The 22960-nt window shown below is 40.3% G+C and overlaps 1 protein-coding gene and 1 long non-coding RNA gene across 9 annotated transcripts in view; one reads left to right on the forward strand and one right to left on the reverse strand.

Moving 5' to 3' along the window:
• NCKAP5 (NCK associated protein 5) overlaps positions 1-22960 on the reverse strand; it is a 588725-nt gene that overhangs the window by 115800 nt on the left and 449965 nt on the right. For all 8 annotated transcript variants that reach the window (XM_043525276.1, XM_043525274.1, XM_043525277.1 and 5 more), the window contains 3 exons: positions 13835-13903; positions 6499-6537; positions 624-743 (listed from right to left, as the gene is read on the reverse strand). In XM_043525276.1, the coding sequence (XP_043381211.1) occupies positions 624-743; positions 6499-6537; positions 13835-13903 (228 nt within the window). The remainder of the gene's footprint in view (positions 1-623; positions 744-6498; positions 6538-13834; positions 13904-22960) is intronic.
• The window catches only part of LOC122462374, a 355548-nt gene that overhangs the window by 6974 nt on the left and 325614 nt on the right, over positions 1-22960 (forward strand). The window lies entirely within an intron of this gene.

A 22960-nucleotide genomic window follows, 5' to 3' on the forward strand; every position in this document is an offset into this window, starting at 1 on the left:
GGGAAGGGGAACAAAGAATAATAGGGAAGATAAAAATAAATTCATATTAAGGGAAATGCCACATCAAAAGAAAATCTGAAGCCTTCCTGATTTTTCCAAAATAACAAGGAAGAATGGGAGACAGGTCACTCTACATCTGAGTTCTTGACTGTCTTGTCCCAGAAAAGGTAAAAAAAAATATTGCTCTGGGTCTATGTAATATATTGAGTCACTACAGCAAACATGGAGAAAGCTAAATAGACTGTTTTCCTTCTCACAGAAAATTACGCTTTGTTTACCATCAAATGGAATATTATGGAATTATGTATCCACAATTTTTGCCCCCCAAGAGGAATAATGAACCCATATGTGATCCCATTTATCATCCTGAGGAGGAACTTGAAAAAGTAACTTATTCCTCAAATATACTTCTCTCTCCACATCTGCACATAATGCCCAGCTAAAGTTTGGTGGTGTACACTTTCAATTTCAATGCCATCAGATGATAGATAGATTTTCTTCTAATATATTATGTCTATCAGTTGTCACTTCTTGCTTGCTAACATTTTCTTAAGAAGATTAATATTATGTAAATGTACTGAACCTAAATTTAGCAGATTCCAGAGGCAAAGATTTCTTCCTACCTGGAGGAGGAGGTCAGAAGCTGGTTTGACCCTTTGTTGGAAAAGCATACTTAGCATTCGATTCTGTTGTTCCAAATCAAAAACTCTTGTTTTCAGCTTTACACATTCTTCCCTCAGATCCTACAGCACAGGAAAAAATAGGAGGATTGAGGAAAAATGCAATGAAACTCTTGAAAATGCTTTATGGAATAGGAGGCTTCAGAAGAGAAAAATGAGCAAAATTTTCAAAATAGCACAAATAAATCAGAAAAAAAGATACTATGCCATTTCCCTGATTATTTGCTCATCAAAAGATAATATTTAAAATGCATGAAATCAGAAATATTAGTTACAGTACATATACTTTTGGAGTGTGATGTCAGTTAAGCCTTAGCAGCAGTGTGATTTAGTGTATCGATATGGTCATAAAATCAATCAGAAAACACAAGAATAATTATGTTTTCATAGAGCTGGACTGTGTCTTTAAGCACAGCCCTAAAATACCATGCAGTGCTTTGTAAGCTACACCATTACAGAAGTAGACCAAGGAGGCATTATACCTTGGAGATGCTCCTCCAAAATCCCCTCCCTTCCCTGGTTTCTGCTTGCTCTGGAGTAGTACCAAGAGCAAAGTATACCACTACGCATGCTGGCTCAGCTGTGCTGACTGTTGCATCAGGAAGGGAGGGGAAGCTTGGCTCTTCACTTTCCATTCCTCTTCCTATCCACAAGCTCTGGACTAGCTACTCTAGGGGTGGCGTGGCCACAGACAGAGGTTGATGAGCCTGCTACAGCCTTGGCTGAGGAAGCTCATCCCAAGTTTTAAAGGTTTACCTAGTCCAGTTGCCAATAAGGGCTACCACTTGTAACCTTATGACCCTGGATGGGTTGTCTGCAGCTGAGATTGTACTTGGGATTTCTGGTTCTTAAAGCATGAAGCCCTTCTGTCCAGGTCAATCAGCCAAAGATTGCAGGTTCATTAACCTTTACCTTTCGCCCAGTCACCTGTAGAAGGGGACAGAGTGCCAATTTGTGTGGGCTACACCCACTCCCAAGGGCTTGCATAGGGTTGTAAAAATGATGCTCATTCCCCTTTATCCCCTTAGGCGGCCACAAAGTCCAAATCACAGTTCAGAACAGAGTGAACAGAGGTCTGATAAACTGAAGCCGAGTATGGGTTTGTTTTTTTTTAATATACCCAGCATGATTCCATACCATACACTATTTCAGCTGTCAAATTTGATGATGCAGTTTTGTAACTGAAGGGACCTATGACAACTTTTTAAAGAGAAGCTGCTGTATAATTTAGCCCAATAATTTATCTGCTTTACAATGGTTATAGTCTAATGGGAATTCTTATAGTCTTAAGATTTTTAGAAAATGTCTATCACCTCAGCATCTAAGACCCCAGCAAAGCACTTCAAGCATTGCTTAAGTTTAAATACATGAGTAGGCCTACTGAAATTAAGCATGTGCTTAAGTGCTTTGATGGACTCAGGCCTAAGTGCAGATCCTAAAAGTTTGTTTTTTTTGCAGTCACCATTCTGCTAGCAAAATATTAATCAAAATAAAGCACTCAACAATACCCAGTGTTTATGTAAGAACTGTTTTATGCTCTACTTCTGCAGCAGAGCCTGCTACCCAGATAGCTAAAGGAACATAACCTAACGAATGCTTTATTCTCAGAGCTACAGTGGCATCTTTGATGCTGGTGGTACACAATCCATGAAATAAACGTTAGCCATCTTGGTGGTTATTCCACCACAATTACAAGGGGCAGGGGGAATCAATGCAGGCACATTTATTCCCACAAAAAGCGTAACCACTCTTCTCAGTTTTTTTTAAATTTAGAACAGCTGCTACCCACTGGCACTGCCTAACTGGTGGAGAAACAGGCCTCTTGCTTCCAATATGCTTTGTCCATCAATATCATTAACAATGTATTGACCTGCAAAGGTGCATGAACCTGATGAAGTAGCAGCTCAGAGTGGGAAATTATAGTCAGAAGTAACCAAAGTGCCTGTCTACATCAGTGCCAGTTCTTATCTAGAGTGTACTGTAGCCAGCACAGAGAATACAAAAGAGGTCACCACACAATGAGAAAATCTTGTCCCAAGACCATTGGAAACATGCTGAAATATCTTTAGTTACAGAGGTATCACTGGATGAATTATGAAGTTATTTCCCCTGGATACATTACCAGGATAGTGCTTATTTTAAGTGGTTCTAAAGCTGTCCAAGTTCTATATGTGCTGCCTTCTAAAATGACGAGGCAATGATATCTATTTGAGGTGTAGTGAAATCCTAAAGCTTTAATTCTCTGAGTGAAAAACCCTGCTAAAAACTCTCATCTATTACCTTATATGGGACAGTGTTTCTCGTCAGGGGAAGCACAACACCAAAGCTCCTCTTTACATGGCTTTCACAAATAATCAAAGAAATTAAAACTGAGACCTCGCTGCTATAATGAAGTTTAAATACTGAGTTCACTGAAGAGGAAAAACGCTTCATGGGAACTGACAATTTAAAACAACATTGCAGACATAGCAATATTGCCTCTCAAACCTTTCCTTTTAAGAGCTAAACATTGGAATTTTATATCCCTCCAACTTCAGACTTTTTGCTCAAGAGCAAGAGTAAAATTCTGGCATGTTACCAACCAAGATGCAGTAAACTGTTCCAACACTAATGCCATTCACAGTAAGGTGAAAAAAAGCACTAACAGGAAATTAACATAAGAATATTTATGTAAAGTAGCAATGCCTGGTTATATTAAATCAAAATAGTAAAATGATCAGTAGGCATGTTGTGTAATAATTAACAAAACCTGAAGTATCTCATTATGCACATTCCAGATGGTAGGACTAATGGGTATTAAAAAAGCGATACCACAAATATCTATCTCAGGACTGTAGTATCTGAGTGTCTCACAATCTTTAAGGTGTTTATCCTTACAACACCCACTGCACTATTCCTCGATACCAGAACTATTTTTCCCCCAGCTGGGAAATGATGCCTTTCCTTCAAATTCTGGAAATCCACTGCCTTTTCTTTGAATCCATTTCCTCTGTTGTAATGCTCAGTTCCTGTCCACACATTCACCATACACAGCACTGAAGGGCACCTGTAGCACCAGATAACAGGTGGCAAGATTTAAAAAATCAGAAAGGGAAAAATTAAATGATCACGCGGATCCTAGAGCAGAGAATGTGGGTCAGCACTTTCCTGAAAGGACTCAAGTGTAGCAGGGTGACAAGCAAAGGTCAGATCTATGGATCACTCAACAATTCCATTATGCACTATAACTCCGATGTTACAATGTTGATCCAGATCTTAAGGAAAACTTAGACCCAAGCACGCAGCCGCACTTTCTCAACTGGGCACTAGGGATCTCTGGAGAGGGGATGGAAACCTCACACGGGCTGCAGAGATATTCCATGCAGTTTATTCCAGCCTTCTGTCTGGAGCCTGCTTCTAGGGTGTTAGCACAACCAGTTGAAGGGAAACGCTCTCTAGCAGCAGTTCCCCACTGCCTACCTTTTCCCCAGGCCCCTTCCCATGTGTTGCCACAGAGCAAACCCCAGCAGTGGTAGGTTACAAGCAGTGCAGGGGATGTCACCTCCTGTGTGGAGCTTCAAAATACTGCCTCCCTCTTTGCCCAGGGGAATTACCCATGTTTAATTCTACCACATAGAGTTAAGCCATCCATGGATACATAAAGAATGATGGTTGATGATCTGCACAGAAATCAATGGGACTGTGCAACAAACACCAACAAACACACAAAACATATTTTGTGGGTTTGTCTCAAAATCATTTGCTGATTATCTGACTTCTCAGATTTTCCAGAGGTAAAACCTGCTATTTGTAAGTGGGGAGAAAAATGCAAACAAATTTTCTGCATAAAAAGATGAAATTTTGCTCTGGGGCTAATTCAGGAAAATTCCCAATTTCACATATTTTCTGCAAGCGCCTGGTAAAAAGCCGGCCATATCAGAGTAATTCAATATGTATTATAACAAATGATATACTCCAAAAGTGCACATTTAAGACTGTAATTCCATCTCAAGGTTTCAATGACATTGATAAATCACTCAAGCTTTGCTCTCTCAGTTTATCTCATCAGAATTCCTCAGTGGAATCACAGTCTTCTCATATACTGGTGGCTGTACAGTACTTTATCCCTTACATTACAGCATGTACTTAATTTAAACAAAAATTAGCCCTTGCTGAGCAATTTCAAATTCACAATAAAACATACCCAATATAGGTTACTGTGCAATATTACTCTCCTTGAATCTTTGAAAGCTCTCAGCTTGTCTTCATGCCTCACTATGCCCCAGAGGTGTGTTATCTCACTGTGGCATGACTTGATGTGTCTTGCTGCTTAGCTGCAGTATGGTAGATTTATCTGTTTACTAGTTATTACCTGGATTTGTATAACTACTACCTTTTGTGATTGACCTGAAGAGTCCAATTTCCTACACTATTGTTTTCCTCTCCTTTCTTATAAATGATCTCAGTATGAACAGAGGTAGGAGTACTGTAACAGTTAACATTCATTAGCATTTAGAAGAGTACCCTCTCCATTCCATGGACGTTAAATTAGCTGGTATTACTCAGCAGTTGGTAAGCAGCTGTTAAATCCCATCAATACTCAGCAAATTACTTTATTAAATATATTTAAATCCATTTTTATTATATCTGTACGAACTCCACAGTTCCTACAAGTTTGGGTGGGTCCATTATTGGGAAAGTATATTGTCATAAAAAAATCTGACTCTCAGTGCAAAAGGATTCAGAGAGCTTCTCTCTGCTTTTGGAAAACAATCACAACATTTCCCGAATTATAGCCTAAAATATGAAGACTGAAACTCTAGCAAATATGTTACCATTATAAGATGTGAACTTGCTTTATGTACTCAAGGATCAGTTCTCTGATTATACGTAGAATAGATATAGCAAGAACAGCAACAGTGCAAGCTTCCCCACACTGCCTTGCCTCATGTCTGACCTGCGTGGACCACCACTAGGCTTGAGTGTGCTGTGTCATTTCCAAACCTATGCAGGGTGGAATTGTGGGTACAGAGACAAAGACAGTGTTCTGAAGATGTGGAGGTGAGGAATGGAATATTCATCCCCAAGTGACAGTGGCATCTGTGGAGCCATTTTGTGGCCACAATTACTGAGCATAGGGCTTTAGAAAACATTAATTGCCCCCTCTATATGCTCCCTCCACAGATCTTCACAGTATGTGAATGTGGTGGCTACACTCCAGGATATTCCTGCATTGCCTACCTACAAATCCCTCTCTACACAGCTGTCATATAGCACAGAGGCGTTAAAGAGCAAAGTTCCATAGCATGGGGCTGAAGCGTCCCCTTTACATCATCTTCACTACTCAGCCTTAGAATATCCATTCCTCCGCTGTGTATATGGGAGCCTTCCATTGCCACTCAGGCAGGCACAGGCTTTCACCTATAACCCTTACATTCTGCTGACAGCCAACAAGAGTGCCAAGTGTGACGGTGTTTTTCTGATGTCCAACAGGAACCGGATTGGGAGACAGAACCAACTAATTTTGGATAGGACACAAAAAAGCCAAGAGATGGGATGGACTGTCAGGCATTATTTACCTTAGCCAGGCCTACCCTAAGTATCAAATGGGATGAGGCTATATATTCCATTACCAATCCTCTGAGGTGTCCAGAAATTATTTTTCATTTTTGTTATTGGTAAAACACTTGTCATATTTTGACATTTTGTGGTTGCGTTAGTGAAATGTGTGCACAGCATTTGAAAAAATGTATCCCACATAAAAACATACATTTTCTAATTCAATGGTTTGCATTTATAGCCTTTAAAAATATGCCAAAAATCAGAGAAACAATCTTACCTTTTGAGTAAGTAGAGCTTGAACAACCTGGTTGGCTACCTGTAAGAAATAAATAATAAAATAACTGAGCAGTGTATTATATTGATTTTTTTGGCAGAGGAGACCCTTTTCTGAGGGATCCCACTATAAGCTATTTCCCCCCTGGAGTAACTTCCCGAACCCACTCCCTAAATCAGATAGTGACATTACGCGCGTACATAAAATCTAGGTTCTAACTTTTGACCGGTTCCCCATTTCATACCAAACATATACTCCCTAGTAACTTTAGTATGACATTACAAATCTTTGTTTTGGTCTTCTAGTCTAATACAGTCAAACAGAATACAATGTAAGGGTCAGATCTCTCACTGGTGTAAATCACTATAGTTGAACTGACTTCAATACCGCTACACTGCTGAGGACGTGATCCTGAATGTTTTGATGAAGCTTAGTTGTTTCTTGATTCAATGCTGGCAAATGGTACATCTATCATGATAGGCAGGCAACAATAAAGTGCCACAGAAAATTAAAATACCTAGAGTCATCAAATATGGTTGGTTTCAGAGCAGCAGCCGTGTTAGTCTGTATTCGCAAAAAGAAAAGGAGTACTTGTGGCACCTTAGCGACTAACCAATTTATTTGAGCATAAGCTTTCGTGAGCTACAGCTCATTTCATCAGATCCGATGAAGTGAGCTGTAGCTCACGAAAGCTTATGCTCAAATAAATTGGTTAGTCTCTAAGGTGCCACAAGTACTCCTTTTCTTTTTGCAAAATATGGTTGGAAGCATTCACACAATAATGTGTAATTGCCTTGAATCAGATTACACACCATTGATTAGAGGAACTGTATACGTGGGAGGGAATTTTTAAATTTATTTTATATAAGTGTCCTCTCCTAAGTTACATTTTTGACATGGGGGAAAAGTAAGTATTTTCTGCTGGTGATACTTTTGAATGTTTTTGATAAATGTTTCATTAAAAAATGTATTACCATAATCAAATGTCATTTTTGAAACTATACATGAACTGTCACATTTTCAATGCGTTTGTCCTGATTCCATTCTGTATAAATAACATAATCTTAGGCTTAACTCTCTGTGCACAGAGTCTAGTTACGAGTTCGAGTCCATTTTAACTTTCTAAAAGTTAAACAATACGTGAGGCTGTCATTTGGAAGTACAAATCTGCCTTGCCTCTCTTTACTGTTAGTGAATTTAAAATAAAAATAAAAAAAAACAGAGCATTCAAGTGAACTAAGTCATGAGCAAAGAGCTGAAGCTAATTCATTTCGGTAAATAATTCAATTCTCTAAAACCCAAAACTTTGATTTGATTCATATTCTCATAAAATTGCCTAGTATCTATTTTTTCCCCCAAACTGGTCCCTAATTTAAGGCAGCCTGTGGAACAATGGTCACATAAAATAGCTCTATACATGATTTAACAGAAGACAGACTAATACTGGAACTGTAATAACCCACAGGAGTAAATATGTTATATTTCTGAAATCCATGTGTTGCCCCACAGGCTTTTAGAATCTACATCTGACAGTGTTCCTTCTGGCATGTACTTTTAACGTCTGTTTGCTCTACCTGAAAATTGAACAAATCACATCTAATACCTTATTTCTTTACTTCCTGACATACAGTTACTTTACCAAGGACTAAAGGGTTCTTTGCAATGTGTTCAAAGCACTTGCAACAGCATTACCTGTAAAATGATTCTTACAGCTTTATAGACTGTACAAAGAAGTGTAGATGGAATAATCTGCCAATTGAGGTGGAGGGGTGGGGGAAGAACTTGCTGATGCACACTGGACAAATTTTTCTAACTTGGGTGCATGAAGGTAGGTACCTAAGGGTTTGTCTACACAGGGACACAGGAAAGTTAATCTGAATTATTTATTATTATTTAAAGGTGTGAATTTGAAGTGAAGTGGTTTAGTTAAATTACACGAAAAGCCTGTGTGAACATCTTCATTCAGAATCAAAGTGGCCTTAATTCAGTTTAGTTTCATTCACTTCCAAAGTGATTTAAACTATATCAAATTAAGGCCACTTTAATTTTGAACAACATCTTCCATATAGGCATTTACTGTGGTTTAACTAATCCACTGCAAATTCACACATTTAGTTAATTTGGATTAATTTTCCTGGATGTCCCAGCATAGACAAGCCCTAAATGAATGCTGCTTGATTTTCACAGATGCTAATGACCAAAGCTCCCATTGACCCCAGTAGTTTTAGGCACCCAAGTCTGAAAATTATGTCTCCTGTCCTGAGATTTTCAAATCCAGTCCCTTGACTGGCATGTCCAGAGAAAACTGAGAATTCAGACTGAGCAGGAAGCCTGCAGGATAGTATCTGGAGTAATGGTGGTTCATTTAGGCTTCACACAGAAGGGAATCACCAAATGGAGTCACATCCAGACCCCCTCAGCTTAAAGGTGGTCATAATTATGGGAAATTCATTCCTGTAGTTAACATTCCTGTTCCTGTTTGTGGGAAAGTGAAGTAACTGCTAACTAAGACTACTTTACACCTATACCATGCCACTCACCTGAGGATGTCAAAAGGCTTTCAGACAACACTCCTGTGCGGTAGGCATTGTCTGTGGTGTATTGAAAACTGTGTTAAAACTGTGCAAGCTGAACACTTTACATTGTAAGGGCGTTCCTGGTTCGGCTTACAGGCTAGAGGGCAAGGACCACACAGATGTTTTTTGGGGCCCAGAAAAAAATCTGAAGGTGAGGCTCCTCATCACCCTTCTAAAAAATTATCACGGAGACAAAAGAGTTTAAGAAGAGGAGAAGGATTGAAGGAGGTTAGAGAGGGCCAGGTCTTTGGGGTCGCTGCCCGCCTTGTGCTGCCTGGGGGGCTAGAGAGGGGATGGGGAAGACAGTGAGGGCCCACGTGGATGGAGTCACTGCCTTCCCTGCGGAGCTAGGGAGGCTCTGCCCCGCATACAGCTGGAAGGCCACTCCTGGTCCTGCCTCTCCCTGAGTTCCAGGCACGCTAGTGGTGGGAGAATTTTCCCTGATTCTGCTCCTAACTCCAGGTTCTCAGCCTGGTGGGTCACCTCAGGCCCAGCGCAATGATGCCAGCAGCAGCCACTCTGAAATCTGAGTCACTCCCCACACTATTGGGGGGGGGGGGGCGTTGCCAAACCTGAGTGGTGCTGGATATCCTGAACCAGACTGCAACGCCTCTCACTAAAATTTGGCCTAGATACTTGATTTCTGTATGTGAAGTATTTTTTTACAGAACTGTATCTTTAACATATGGCTTTGTGTAACATTTAGGATTTTCTAATTAATTAAACAGAAGCTCTGAGAGATATTTTTCTTTCATTTTTTTAAAAAGTAAAATGCATATTGAAGAAGCCTTTATATGTTGGGGGTGCTAATTGAAAATGTATTATAGTAATATTAAGACGCAATCATTTTAAGATTTCATCTATCACTGAAGCAGTCATTTGTACATTTTCCTCTATATCAGTACAGTCAAGCTTGACAGAAATCTTAGCTGGCACAATAACGTGAATAAACATTATACTACTTCTTGCCAATAAACTGACAGTCAAATTCCTGAATAGGAAACTAGGATTAAGCATGTAACCTCAAGCCCATAAGGTACAGGAAGATAATCCTGTTTCTTGCATTATGTTTTCTAGACAGAGAGATAGGTTTACAGTATATTTTTGAATTTTAAATAAATGCGCTCTTTTTCTGGTTTGTGTAGGATTGGGCAGTTCAGTGCTATTTACTTCCAAATATTATTCCAGAGATGTTCATATGTCAACTTCAGATAAAATAATAGAGATGGGCAATTAATTTTAAACATCTGTGAATATATGAATAGAGTTCATAAAGGATTTTGCTTCAGTCATGTTCATATCCCTTGTGTGTTTTCTGTCTATGAATATTTGAGTTTGATTGAGTTTTACTGGTGAAAATGATTGGAGAACATGAAATTTTAAGTCAGAGGTACAGTGTTCACCCTTGAATAGTGACGGATGGGCATGGAATGAATGAGGAAGAAGGAAGTACAAGGGATGATGGAATGAAGAAGGAGACAAAGAAAGGAGGAGGAAATGGAAGTGAGAGAGGCTGTACTCATAGGTGTTAAACATGAGCTCAAACAGCTATTTGCTCCTCAAAGAAAGGAAATAAGAGGGAACTTTGATACCTTCACCGCTTTAGTTTGTGCATGTTGCGGGGCGGGGGGGAGAGGAGGGGTTAGATGTTGTTGCCAACCCATCATGGCTAGGCTGGGATGATGCTGGAACTTCTTCCCCAGGTAGGAGCCCCACCCACCATGAAAGTTTTGCTGAGGTGGCATGTATGGCCAAGCACAGAATCCACTGATGGGGTGGCAGGTTTACCCTCTGCTTGGGACAGACCCTGGTCTTCCTGGACAGGGAGCCGCGGTTTGGGAAGGAGGGCCCACAGGACAGTGGCAGATTCCCTCAACCCTACAATCATCACTACCCCATCTAGAGGCAGGGTGGCGTCACAGGAGCACAGGGCCCCAGGAATTATGAACTGCCTTGAATCCAGCTCTTGGGTGTACAAGACATGAAGAGGATGAAATGCACCCTTGGTTCATAGCATTCCCCTTAATCGACAGAGGTCAGAACATGACATGACCATGCATAATATTCATCCTCTCTGGCTGATGCTGCGACCTTGTATGGCTTCCTCTGCAGTCTGACAGGGATGGGACACCCCCTTTTTTTGTGGGGTCCAAAGATCATGATTCATGATTGATTTGATTGCTGGTAGGAAATTAAAAATAATTATTGTAATGGACCCTGAAACTCTCTTTTAGAGGGCTGATCTACTGCAACTTGGGGACTAATCAGAGCCTGCTGTTTTGAGCGACAGCTGAGTCCCTTCCCCTCAGCCAACCAGGTCATTTTGGTGGCAGAAGTGAGTATGTGAGACATCCTGTAAGGAAAGAGAATGAGGCAGCTGATCTCTGGTCCTGAGGATTGCATAGGAAGCTCCTAAAATCTGGATCAAACAAGAAAAGGACCAGGAAAGGAGCTCCTGCCTGGGAGAAGTGGAGCTTGTACCTTGGGCCTAGAGCCTTAAAGAACAAAAGTTTTCTAACCAAAAAATGGACAATTTTTCATAATTTTTTAAAATGTTTTTATTTTTTGACCAGCTCTGCTGAGAATCCCTGGTTAGGAATAACTTTGTATCAGGGTATGCTTGCTCCAGAGGGGTCCATGCGATTCAAGGCAATTGGAGCCACAGGGTCCCAAGGGCATTAATGGATTATTTCTTAATTGTGTTTATGTCAGATCATTAATTCTGTTTATTGTTTCTTTACTGAATTCACTGAGATTATCTCAGCAGAGAGGAAGTAAAGGTCCCTGTTTATTTTGTGAACCCTTCCTGTGAGTGACATTCCTGTGTGAGCCCACTCAGTGTTAGATGCCCATGTGGCTGTCATAGTTGGAACTCACAGTGCTTATCTCCGGGTTTGTGGTGAGGTTGTCATGGCTGCTGAAACCAAATTATGTGCATCATTGCTCACATAGGTCCAGGCCTATTTCGGCTGAGATAGGGCAGGTTACAATATCACTAGGAAGAGAGAGGTCAAGGCGTTGGAGGGGGGGAAAGAGATGAGAAATATAGTGGGTAACAGGTGAGGCAAAGAAGAAGAGAGGTGATTAGAAATAACAGAGGTATAAGAAAAAAAGAAGGGAACACAGAAAAAATGAGAGGCAAGACACAAGACAATGTACCTTACTGAAAACAGCAGCCCTTGTCACTTACAGAGAAGAAACATTGCCTCCAGGAGAGCGTTCACAGAATGGGGAGGAACAGATATGCCAGGGGAAGACCTGAATCACCTGACTGAAGCACTTAGAAAATAAAATCTGGAGCACAGTTTTAAAATGACTATTATTCGTATTGCAGTAGCACGTAGGAGCCACAGTCATGGACTAGGACCCCTTTATGCTAGGCACTGTACAAATACACACCAAAAAGAGGGTTCCTTCCCCCAAATGCTTACAGTCTAAATATGTGGACCCCTTTTATTTTCTCAATGGTGGGTAACTGTCTCACTTAACCCAGTGCTGAAATGACTTCTATGGCCACATCATATCCAAGACAAGCAGATAATAAAAAACAAAGAACTTCACAATTTCATATTAAACGTAATAAATTCTTATATTCTATCCTAACGAGGTTCTTACACCACCATAGTATCTGAGCACTTTCCACCAGTGCGTTAAGTGACGTGACTAGTATCTGTCATATGTGATTTGTTCTTTCTGTCTCGTCCTTTCTCCAAGGGGAGAATTGTGTGTGTAGTGTGGTGTTTTGCTTTTTTAAATGCACAGGCTGCTGTGTGTTGCTATGCTGCAAGGTGTAAAGGCTGCCGTTTATCTGAGTTATAGTTATATATATAGCAATCACAGATCTGGTTAAACCCAAACTAGACAGAGCATGTGATGGCGGGTGCAGACAGCCACAGAATCCACTAAAACCTTTGGGTGGGCCATATTTTATTTATTTGTTTGTTTGTCTGTGTTTCAAAAAGGCTACATACCCTTCCATAGGGCAACAACCAGTAACACCAGCTCTTACATGAGTTAGGCAGCGGCAATAGCCTGAGCATGCTTTGCTTCCAAGTAAAAAGATACCCAGCACGGCTAGCCCATGCCATCCACTACAGGCGCAACAGAGCACTCTCACAGCAGCAGCGGCAGCAGCATGCCTTCTGTGGCCAGCAGCAGGTCACAGCACGGCAGTGAGATCAGGAATTTGGGGAGGGCATCCTCCCTTTCAGCACAAGGATTAATGTAGTGGGCAAAATAAAATGCTGACAGGCCAGTTACCCATCCCTTTTTTTCCCCCCCAGTGGTCACCAGCCCTTCTCCCCTTTCCCTCCAGCCATCCTGAGATGGTGGCCCTGTGCAAGGGCACAGAGTTCACATTGGTTAAGCTGGGTCTGGTGCTAAGCACCCTTCTTTCAAGCTAAATGGAAGGAGCAGTTAAGTCCCTTTATGTAATGAAATCACTGAAAACAACAGAAGCCATCACCCAAGGCAATGGGCTGCATGGCGAGGCCTGAGCAGATGCTAAACTAAGCATGTGAGCTGAGGGCTCCCTGATTGTAAACAAAGCACTAAAGGATTGTTTGGCAAGCTGAGTGTGTGCTAGAGGAGGGAAAGTTAGCAGACAGTGAGAGATACAGTCATGAGGGTGACCCTGAGAGCAGAACAACAGAGCTTCTAGGGCTGGGAACCTACTGGAAAGGCAGGCTTGGGGAAACTGCCTGTTCGTTGTTCATTACAGTCAGCAAAACTCAGTCACAGAACCTTTCTTAAATCTACATTACCTCATCGAGGCACCTTTCATACTGTTCTCTTTGATTTTCATTTTCCAGAGCCAATGCTGAATTCTCTGCCTGCAGTAAGATGCAAATATATAATGCAAATGAATCATTGGGTATTTTGTGCTACATGACAACTTATTCAATGAATTTTCTGCACATACCTTCTCAGGATCCAAAATAATTTCTTAAAAATACACAAAATATTTCCTTTAAGTTACTGTTATAAACAAAACTGAAATGTCATCAGTTTTATGAAGTTATCCACAAAATACATTACAATTTAGAAAAATACAAGCATTGACATTCTAAGTATATCTGTAACCTAGTCTTGTCAGGTGCAAAGATAGTTTGCATGTCAGTTTTATTCCTGGTACTGTACATTGAAACTGACACCCAACCTGCATAGAGAAAGTATCTGGTGAAAACGGAATCTATCCCAAGCTAAAAGCAACAATAAGTCATTCCAGGGCACTGGAATTGAGTAACCATGGATATAGTGGCCACACAATAATTGATGGGTACATTACACTCTAATCATAAAAAATAATTTTCTTAATCCACCACATTAAAAACACATGCCAAAGTCTACCATTTCAAGAGTGAAAAGGAATTATATTTTACAACATCTAAATAAAATCTTAAAGTCAAACAGTAAATTTCATTCTAACAAATGTCAGTTTAAAAATTAATATTTTCCTGTATACTAATGGCTTTAATCTGTCCTTAATTATCCACTGTTCTGAGATTTTTGCATAATGCACATGAAAAAAATAGCACAAGATGGTATTAAAATTTAAATTGTGTTAAATCACTGTACTCTTCTATATAATTTTGCCTTTGCCTTGGGAAGCTCCTTTGTTGCAGAAATTCCCCAAAATATAACAGAAACAAATACATCATTTTCAAATAAGAGCAAGTTTCACCTGTATTCCTCTCAAAGACTGAAAAAATAAAAAAATATAAAAATGTGCAAATTAAAGCTGGCCTTGGGAATCTATGTGTTGTCCCTGCTCCCCACTCAGACCCTTCACATCATGCAACCATAACATCACGATCAATACATTCAGATAATTACAACCATTAAAAAGTTTACATTACTCACCTCCCTTTTACTGCACTGACAATCCATAAAAGCTTAATAAATGAGGTCTTTTAACCACAGTTATTTTTTGGAACAATGGTCACATGTATGGTTAATGTTTGCAATTCCAGACCGAAAAGTTTATTGGTGTAATCAAACACGTCCTAAGGGAAGATTTTGCCCGGAGAGAGCAACAGTTATCTCTTTATAGTTAAAAAAAAAAAGAAAAGAAAAAAGAAAAGAAAGAAACCTGAGCAAAATTGCAATTAGTTAATTCACCGACCTTTATTTCAAATTCAAGATTAACCTAAAAATAATGTGTTGGGAGGAGAAAGGGAAATATGCCCATAATTAGCCAGTATTTAAGAAGTATAGAGACAAGCCAAAGGGTGAGGAGAGCAACATATGGAGATTACTTACCTTTCTAAACAAACAGTTTTATAAAGTCAGCAGTACACTCCAGAGATATCTATCAGCAAATGTTATGAATTTCTCTGCATCATATCTGCGCCATACAGCACACCCACAGATTCAACATTTGGTTACAAGAGAGTTTCTAAGTGTCCCAGCAAAGTGGCAGAACATATTGCAGGAAAAGATAAAGGTACAGTAGTAAATTCAAAGCAGAAGCAAAGATAGAAGCAGAGGTCAGAATAACAAAAGCAGCAGTAAGAGTTTGGGAGCTGGATGCTCAAATATCCAAGAGGACATCATACTTGCACACCGGAGCTAAAACAGAAGTAGGAACACGTAAACTATCTGTAACCCAAGGAAAGTGCCAGCCCACTCAGGAAACAGACACTTGTTATCAGTTTGGAAAAGCGTTCCATGCTCCTTGTGATTGCTGATTTAAAGATGCACATTGCAGAAGCTGTAATAAAAAAGGTCATAGCCAAACAGTTTGTCACGCTACAAGAAATAAGGAAGAGACCAAATTAGGATATAGAAAAAGGAATATCAAGGTACACTCTGTAGACAGATTTCAGAGTAGCAGCCGTGTTAGTCTGTAGTCGCAAAAAGAAAAGGAGTACTTGGGGCACCTTAGAGACTAACCAATTTACTTGAGCATAAGCTTTCGTGAGCTACAGCTCACTTCATCGGATGCATTCAGTGGAATTCAGCTGTAGCTCACAAAAGCTTATGCTCAAATAAATTGGTTAGTCTCTAAGGTGCCACAAGTCCTCCTTTTCTTTCTGTAGACAGAGGCAATGGTGACACAGACTGCGAGAGTGGATAGCCAGCTGTGGATATAGTGTAAGCCAAAATCACAAGTCATCAATCGGGTTGACACCCCAGGTGGAGGGAAAAATACTTGAAATGGAAGTGGACACTGGCTCCATAGTCTCATGTTCAGAATATATGAAAACTTAAAAAAAATAACTAACTAAGGGAGACACTGATGTTACTAAAACATATACGGGAGAAAAGATAGCACCAACTGGAGTAAAACAAGTGAATGTGGAGTATAACAATAAGCAATGTTTATTAGACTCTCATATCATTGAGAAGGGGGGCAAAGCCCTCTGGGGCGATGAATGGTTATACAATGTTCCTCTGGATTGGAAATCTATAAAGATCTCTAAAGTCATTTTCAATGTACCCCACTAAAACAGCTGAACAGCAGCTGGAAGGGATATTATGTCAGGCATTGGGAATAATCAAGGGGGGCACAGGAACTCTAAACCACATGAAGGCTAAAATGAACCTAGCCGAGAAGGCACAACCCAAGTTTCACAAAACTCAACCTGTACCTTACAGCAGTCGCTCAAAGGTAGATGCTGAACTGGAATGCCCAGAAAGAGAGGGCATGCTTTCAACAGGGGCCTGGAGCAAGAGGGGAACTCCTATCAGCCCAGCTGTGAAAAATGTGCTGCAGTAAGGGTTTGTGGATATTTTAAGGTCACCATAAACCCTGTCTGAAAACACTTACACATGGAAGTTCAGGAAGAGTCTAAAGCAAACCTCACAATCAACACACAAAAGGCTCTTTACCAATACAGCAGGCTAGTGCGTAGCATTGCTTCAGCTCCTGCTATATGGCAATGGATCAAGTTTTGCAAGGTATTCTGAGCACACAGTGGTATCTGGATGACATGACTGTGACCAGTAGAGGAACATCTGGAATCCTGGAAGGGGATAGTAAAGTGTCTAAAAGAATCTAGGTTACAAGCCAATTGCATAAAATGTGAACTTTTCAGGGCTCAATAGCTTATTGCGTGCACGTTACTGATGTACACGGCCTACATAAATCTCAGGAGAAGATTAAAGCAGTGCTGGAAGCTCCTCTGACAAAGAATGTGTCATAATGTAGAACATTTCTAGGATTTATTAACTACTATAGCCGATTTGACCACACCTAGCAACTGTATTACATCTGCTGAACTGTTTGCTGCAGACTGGTCAAAAGTGGGTATAGTCATGTAAGCGTCAAAAAGCTTTCCTGGAAGCAAAACAATTGGTCATATCAGACAGTGCTAATGCACTTTAACCCACTGTTGCCTGTCAAGTTAGCATGTGATGCTTCTTTACATGGAATTGGGGCAGTTATACTGCACTCAATGCCAGATGGCAGTGAGAGATCCATAGCATTTGCCTCCAGTCTCTCACAGTGCCAGTATGTAACTATGCACAAATAGACAAAGAGGCTTTAAGTCTGGTATTGGGTGCAAAGAAATTCAACAAATACTTATATGGGTGGAAATTCACACTTGTCATAGAGCACCCTAGTATCAATCTTGCATCTGAGGAAGGGAGTTCCTGTGAAACTGCAGCATGTATGCAATGCTTGGCCCTCTTCTTGGCAGGTTATATCTATAGCATCGAATTCAAAAGAACAGATGCTCACACAAACCAAGATAGGCTCCCCTGTCTGCCCATGCTAGTTGAAGGGTAACCTGTAACAAAAACAAAATCTATCATATTTGTAAACTTGTTACAAACTGAGTGTGCCCCAGTGACTTGTAGTTTGTTCGAGCAAGAAACCAAGAGGTTTATGAAGCCACTCTGAAGGGCTGGAAATATACTGAGCACCCTAATCTGGCACCCTTTTACACTGGCAAAGTTGAATTTATGGTACATCCAGGAATTCATGTTATTATACCTAGCAAACTGCATATAAGAGTCTTAGAAAAGATCCATGTAAGTCACCTAGGAGTAGTAAAAATGAAGGCATTTGCCAGAAATTTTGTATGGTGGCCAGGCATTGACTAACAAATAGAGCCACTTGCTAAGGAATGTTTAGGATGCCAACAGGTACCAGACATGCCTAAACCAGCACCATTACACCCCTGAGAATGGCCCTCAGCACCCTGACAGTGTCTGCATATTGATTTTGCAGAACCATTTTGGGGAATAATGTATCGAGTAGTGGTGGATGCCCATTCCAAATGGTCGCATATTTTTTGCATGAAAACCACCACAGCTGCACAGATGGTAGAAAAATCTTTGAATTTTGTTTGCAAGAACTGTGCAGCAGGAACAAGCTGCGAGTGACAACAGCTTTCAGCTAAGTTCAGAAGGGTTTCAGTCGTTCATGAAGAAAAATGGTGTTAGACATGTTATCTCAGCACTATGCCACGGAGCCACAAATGGTTTGGTTGAAAGACTTGTACAAACTTCTATGCAAGCTCTGTGATCCATAACAGATGAGAAGGGGTCATTATAGCAGAAGCTGGCATGCTTCTTACTAGCATATCAAAATGCATAACATGCCATGATGAACCAAACGTCTGAAATTCTGTTTATGGACTGAAATCTCAGGTCATGCTTGGACTTATTAAAGCAAGATCTATGTCTACAAGTCAGAAATAGTCAAACAAGTTAAGCAATTGGAGAGAGCGCACCTTGTAAGCTACAAATGGATCAAACAGCAATTGTTAGCACACAAATGGGTACTTTGTCCTATAGAGTACAAGTGGCACCCAATATGTTCGGACACTGCCACACTGACCCACTACAAGATTTGGGGGTGACTCCATGACTGACAAAAGAAGCAAACTTGGGAAGCCATCAATTGTTCCGACACTGGTGCCCCAACCCGAAGCAATAACATTAAACCAGAAAACAGCTGCATTGAACCATCAGCATCATCTGAGGGAACATCCGATTCAGACATTACTGTGGACCCACCACTTCCTCAGGGAAATGTTCAAAATGCTGGCAGATGCAAAATAGAAACCACCTAAAAGATCTGACTTGTAACTGAAACTTTGGTTGTTCCCCCCCAAACACTTCTGAAGGTTTTGTGCCCATTTGATTTCAGGGAGAGGGTGGATGTGATATATTTGAATGTATTGAGCAGTGTTGAATCTGTTTATGTGAATTTGCAATTACAGTTTTATTTCTGAGTCAGTATTCACCAATGTGAATAGGTATTGTACAATCTAGCCCTAAAATAGTAAGCTTGAAAAATATATATGATACAGCCTGCTCCCATGTCCAAATGCCTAAAAGATCTGCTAACAATATATGGTCATTTAGTAAACACACAACTACAAAATATCAAACTTGAGTCCTACATTTCTTTCAGTCTGTCTTATTTTGACTGCTGTGATGTAGTAATAAAATGGAAGCTGAATCTAAAACTGCGTGTGTTTTATTGCCTATAATATGACTTCAGCAAGCTATTCCTTGGTGAATACACTGCCAAAATTAGGAAATCTGAGCGTGACAGCATTAATAATAAATAGTACATTTTTCCTCATTGCCTGCCACAGTGGAAATATCTGTATAATACAAACTTTTTCACACCAGTGGCTTTGAATGTGTACAGAAAGGATGTAATCCAGTCTATGCTAGCTTGCTTCTTGATTGCTGAGCAAATCATGCCCATTTATTTGGTATTTTTGAAATGGGGACTGAGCAAGGAAGGGAACACTTCACAGACTTCATTTAAGATCCCGGTGCCAATCCCTGTAAGGTTGACAGACCTATACAGGGATCAGTATGTCACCCCATATTGCAAAAGAACACTTACAGTAAACCACAATCACCCCCATAATATTTACATATATATAAACTTGGGAACAGTTTTGTAGTTTAAAAAAAACGACCTTTCTTTAAAAGAGGGAAACCAAAGTAGGGATAAAGTGAGACAGGCTAAAAGTCAAGTAGAGTTGGACCTTGCAAAGGGAATTAAAACCAATAGTAAAAGGTTCTATAGCCATATAAATAAGAAGAAAACAAAGAAAGAAGAAGTGGGACCGCTAAACACTGAGGATGGAGTGGAGGTAAAGGATAATCTAGGCATGGCCCAATATCTAAACAAATACTTTGCCTCAGTCTTTAATAAGGCTAATGAGGATCTTAGGGATAATGGTAGCATGACAAATGGGAATAAGGATATGGAAGTAGATATTACCATATCTGAGGTAGAAGCGAAACTCGAACAGCTTAATGGGCCTAAATCGGGGGGCCCAGGTAATCTTCATCCAAGAATATTAAATGAATTGGCACATGAAATTGCAAGCCCATTAGCAAGAATTTTTAATGAATCTGTAAACTCAGGGATTGTACCGTATGATTGGAGAATTGCTGACATAGTTCCTATTTTTAAGAAAGGGAAAAAAAAAGTGACCTGGGTAACTACAGGCCTGTTAGTTTGACATCTGTAGTATGCAAGGTCTTGAAAAAAATTTTGAAGGAGAAAGTAGTTAAGGACATTGAGGTCAATGGTAAATGGGACAAAATACAACATGGTTTTACAAAAGGTAGATCGTGCCAAACCAACCTGATCTCCTTCTTTGAGAAAGTAACATATTTTTTAGACAAAGGAAATGCAGTGGATCTAATTTACCTAGATTCCAGTAAGGCGTTTGATACTGTGCTACATGGGGAATTATTAGTTAAATTGGAAAAGATGGGGATCAATATGAAAACTGAAAGGTGGATAAGGAATTGATTAAAGGGGAGACTATCACAGCGGGTCATACTGAAAGGTGAACTGTCAGGCTGGAGAGAGCTTACCAGTGGAGTTCTTCAGAGATCGGTTTTGGGACCAATCTTATTTAATCTTTTTATTACTGACCTCGGCAGAAAAAGTGGGAGTGTGCTAATAAAATTTGCAGATGATACAAAGCTGGGAGGTATTGCCAATTTAGAGAGAGACCGGGATATCATACAGGAAGATCTGGATGACCTTGTAAACTGGAGTAATAGTAATAGGATGAAATTTAATAGTGAAAAGTGCAAGGTCATGCATTTAGGGATTAATAACAAGAAATTTAGTTATAAACTGGGGACACATAAATTAGAAGTAACGGAGGAGGAGAAGGACCTTGGAGTACTGGTTGATCACAGGATGACTATGAGCCGCCAATGTGATATTGCCGTGAAAAAAGCGAATGTGGTCTTGGGATGCATTAGGCGAGGTATTTCCAGTAGCAATAAGGAGGTTTTAGTACCGTTATACAAGGCACTGGTGAGACCTCACCTGGAATACTGTGTGCAGTTCTGGTCTCCCATGTTTAAGAAGGATGAATTCAAACTGGAACAGAGAAGGTACAGAGAAGGGCTTCTAGGATGATCTGAGGAATGGAAAACCTGTCTTATGAAAGGAGACTCAAGGAGCTTGGCTTGTTTAGCCTAACCAAAAGAAGGTTGAGGGGAGATATGATTGCTCTCTATAAATATATTAGAGGGATAAATACCGGAGAGGGAGGAGAATTATTTAAGATCAGTACCAATGTGGACACAAGAACAAATGGATATAAACTGGTCATCGGGAAGTTTAGACTTGAAATTAGACGAAAGTTTCTAACCCTCAGAGGAGTGAAGTTTTGGAATAGCCTTCCCAGGGAAGCAGTGGGGGCAAAAGACCTATCTGGCTTTAAGATTAAACTCTTAAAGGAGTTGGTATGATGGGATAATATGATTTTGACAATTAATTGATCTTTAAATATTCATGGTAAATAGGCCCAATGGCCTGTGATGGGATGTTAGATGGGGTGGGATCTGAGTTACTACAGAGAATTCTTTCCTGGGTATCTGGCTGTTTAATCTTGCCTATATGCTCAGGGTTCAGCTGATCGCCATATTTGGGGTCAGGAAGGAATTTTCCTCCAGGGCAGATTGGAAGAGGCCCTGGAGGTTTTTCACCTTCCTCTGTAGCATGGGGCATGGGTCACTTGCTGGAGGATTCTCTGCTCCTTGAAGTCTTTAAACCATGATTTGAGGACTTCAATAGCTCAGACATAGGTGAGAGGTTTATCACAGGAGTGGGTGGGTGAGATTCTGTGGCCTGCATTGTGCAGGAGGTCAGACTAGATGATCATAATGGTCCCTTCTGACCTTAATATCTATGAATCTATGAATGTGCTTTTTCTCTTTGGAAGACCAGAATGGTAGAGAATTGTGGAAGTCTTTCACCACTCTTATCACCCAGACTTTTTACCTCATGGTGTTCTCTGTTGGGAATCCTAATGATCCTTGTTTCCTCTACCCCCAAGAATTCAGATTCCAGCCATCTTCTGATTGGGAAACTCTTGTGGGATTTGCATGGAGTTAAAAAGTATCACTCCTTATAATTATTTGAAAAGGTGGCTGTTAAGCAAAATAGGTACTCTGAGAAACTGTCCCTCTATTACACATTTTTTGTGGGAAGTGGGAGGACAGTATACTCCAAGCTGTATCATGTTTACTGACCCTCAGAGGCATAATAGAGAAATAGAAGTTACACACCTGACATAACCTAGGAGGTGAGTCCATAAATCAAAAGGAAGAAAGCTGGAAGATTATTGATGATGACACTTTCTTAAGTATCAGCTGTATGGTTTCTGCAGTCATTCTGGTTTTAGATACAGTTGTACTTTTATTCTAATGGATTTTGCGCATCTTTTTTCTTCTGTGTTTTCTTATGTCCCAATACACACACGGAACGTAAAAAACTAAACAAAACAACCTAAAAGCCAAAGCAGTCTAAGCATGGTAAACAGTCCCGGGGACCATGGATATGTTTGGTCTGTCACTAGTGTTTCAGCAGCTCAGACTGTGGGTAAGTACTTCTCTGCTGGGGTCTCAGCCCTCATCCTATAGTATTCAGTCAGCTGAAG

Source organism: Chelonia mydas, chromosome 11 (assembly GCF_015237465.2).
Source record: "Chelonia mydas isolate rCheMyd1 chromosome 11, rCheMyd1.pri.v2, whole genome shotgun sequence".
NCBI lineage: Eukaryota > Metazoa > Chordata > Testudines > Cheloniidae > Chelonia > Chelonia mydas.